At 43.9% G+C, this 1,829-nt stretch overlaps 1 protein-coding gene across 1 annotated transcript in view; it reads right to left on the bottom strand.

The window, feature by feature from the left end:
• The window catches only part of LOC101856894 (WD repeat-containing protein 47), a gene marked incomplete at its 5' end in the record, with an annotated part of 79,091 nt that overhangs the window by 15,614 nt on the left and 61,648 nt on the right, over positions 1–1,829 (bottom strand). The window contains 1 exon segment of the mRNA XM_035969739.1: positions 249–326. Within this exon segment, the coding sequence (XP_035825632.1) occupies positions 249–326 (78 nt within the window).

The raw sequence follows: 1,829 nt of genomic DNA, 5'->3' as shown, positions 1-1,829 counted from the left end.
TTTTATATTGTTTGTGTTGTTTTTGAAGGGTTATTTGTTGTTCTTTTTCTTCTTTTTTTTTTGGGGGGGTGGTGTTGTTGCTTGGTGTCAATAAGAAAAGGGCGTGGTCATGCATGAGTTTTTTTCAAAAGGCGAAAGGAGCAGGGGGAAAAGGTGGCGTGGCTAGTGCGAGCCCGTGCCCCTCACTCAAGCACAAGACCGGGGTGTAGGGGTGGGCAGTGGGCGGCATGCGGGTGCTGGGTGGTCACCTCTGACCGAGTTGGCCCGACTCAGACCTCCGGCTGACCGCTGGTCACTGATGCCTGTGGTCTTCAGTTTGGACTTGGCTACAGAGGCAGAGACGGACAACGTGGTGTTAGAGAAGAATATTATGTATATATATCGTGTATGATAGTTTGGTAAATGAGGCATAACTGTAGCACGGACGTAGGCGCCTGGTGGTAAATACATAATATATATATAATATACATGACATAATATATGTACAATGTATACGATGCATTTAGTTCAAGTAGATACCTCCATCATCTGACGCCTGTACACAATGCATACATTAGCGCTGGAAAAGAGCTCCTGTTTGTTTGTTTGGTTCAGTAAAGAGCTAGAAGCACAATTGAAACGAGCAAGACCGAACATGATACAGAAATGAAAGGAGAATGGTGCAGAAACAGAAGCGTCATGAACTGCATTTCCGCAGGGTACTACATTTATACCAATCAACTAAAAGTAAAAGTAAAGCTGCTACCTGACCAGTCAATTCGTAGACACAATTAAGCCCTTTATTTTTCTTATGACCCATACCAGGCCTCTACGGCCCACAATATCATAGACCCTATATCATCGCATTAAAAAATATAATGGAGGGAGGGGGGGGGCGCATAGACTGAAGTTCATCAACAGGTGGTCATGGTTATTACCTTCACTTACCGTGGGTACGCTAAAACAATATCTGTTTATTTGTTTGAATACAAAGAAGCACATTGACAAAATAACGAAAACTTACCTAGTTATTGTTGAGAATATTTTAAAAAAGACAGAAACAGAAGAAAATTGGTAGAGAAGTAGGACCTGCACCAGCGGCGCACTCCCTCCAACCACCCATTCACTGCATGTTTGTTGGGAGTAAATACAAGAAGATTCATTGACACATCAATGTATGTGTTCTTCTGGTGCATACAACAAAGACAAAGTCATACAGAAAGACACACACAGAGCCAGACAGGCAGGACGGAGGGACAGAAAAGAAGTAAGACCTATCAGTAGTACTAATGGCGCACTCATTCATTGTATTGCTTTAACTTAGAACTTTTACGCCCCTTTCAACACTGTAAGGTCACTCAAAAGACCACACGACAGAATTTAACGCCCATCTCCGATACGACTGGACCAAAACAACCCACGTTCGAACGCCCCGCCCCGCTGAGGGTTCGAGTTCGAACCAGGGCCATCCGCTCAATAATCCAGCATACCGACTGAGCTTTCCCCACTCACTTCTACATAAAACAGAAAAATCAAAGACCGGGTATACACGGTTTTTGGTAATATATTGTAACGCGGGACACTGTCACCTGGTTGCTCTACCCACCCAACTTAGTTAGTAAGCAGGACGTCAGGTTCACCTTAAGCCTACGCCTAATCTAATGCAACATTACATACATGTATAAACATAGATTGCATGAGGCGCTGACATTAACCTAACAACCCATAGCCACTTAACACACCCAGTGTTCAGCTGTGGCTTCGCACATTGCAAAATTATCCGCTAGCTGTTACAGTGCAAAGCTGAGAAAGCAAAATTTTACAGAGAAGTTTGTGTGGGGTGGGTGGGG

This window comes from Aplysia californica, unplaced genomic scaffold (assembly GCF_000002075.1).
Source record: "Aplysia californica isolate F4 #8 unplaced genomic scaffold, AplCal3.0 scaffold00176, whole genome shotgun sequence".
In the NCBI taxonomy this organism is placed as follows: Eukaryota; Metazoa; Mollusca; class Gastropoda; order Aplysiida; family Aplysiidae; genus Aplysia; species Aplysia californica.
Note: the sequence above shows the minus strand (reverse complement) of the source record. Positions and strands in the feature narration are given on the sequence as shown.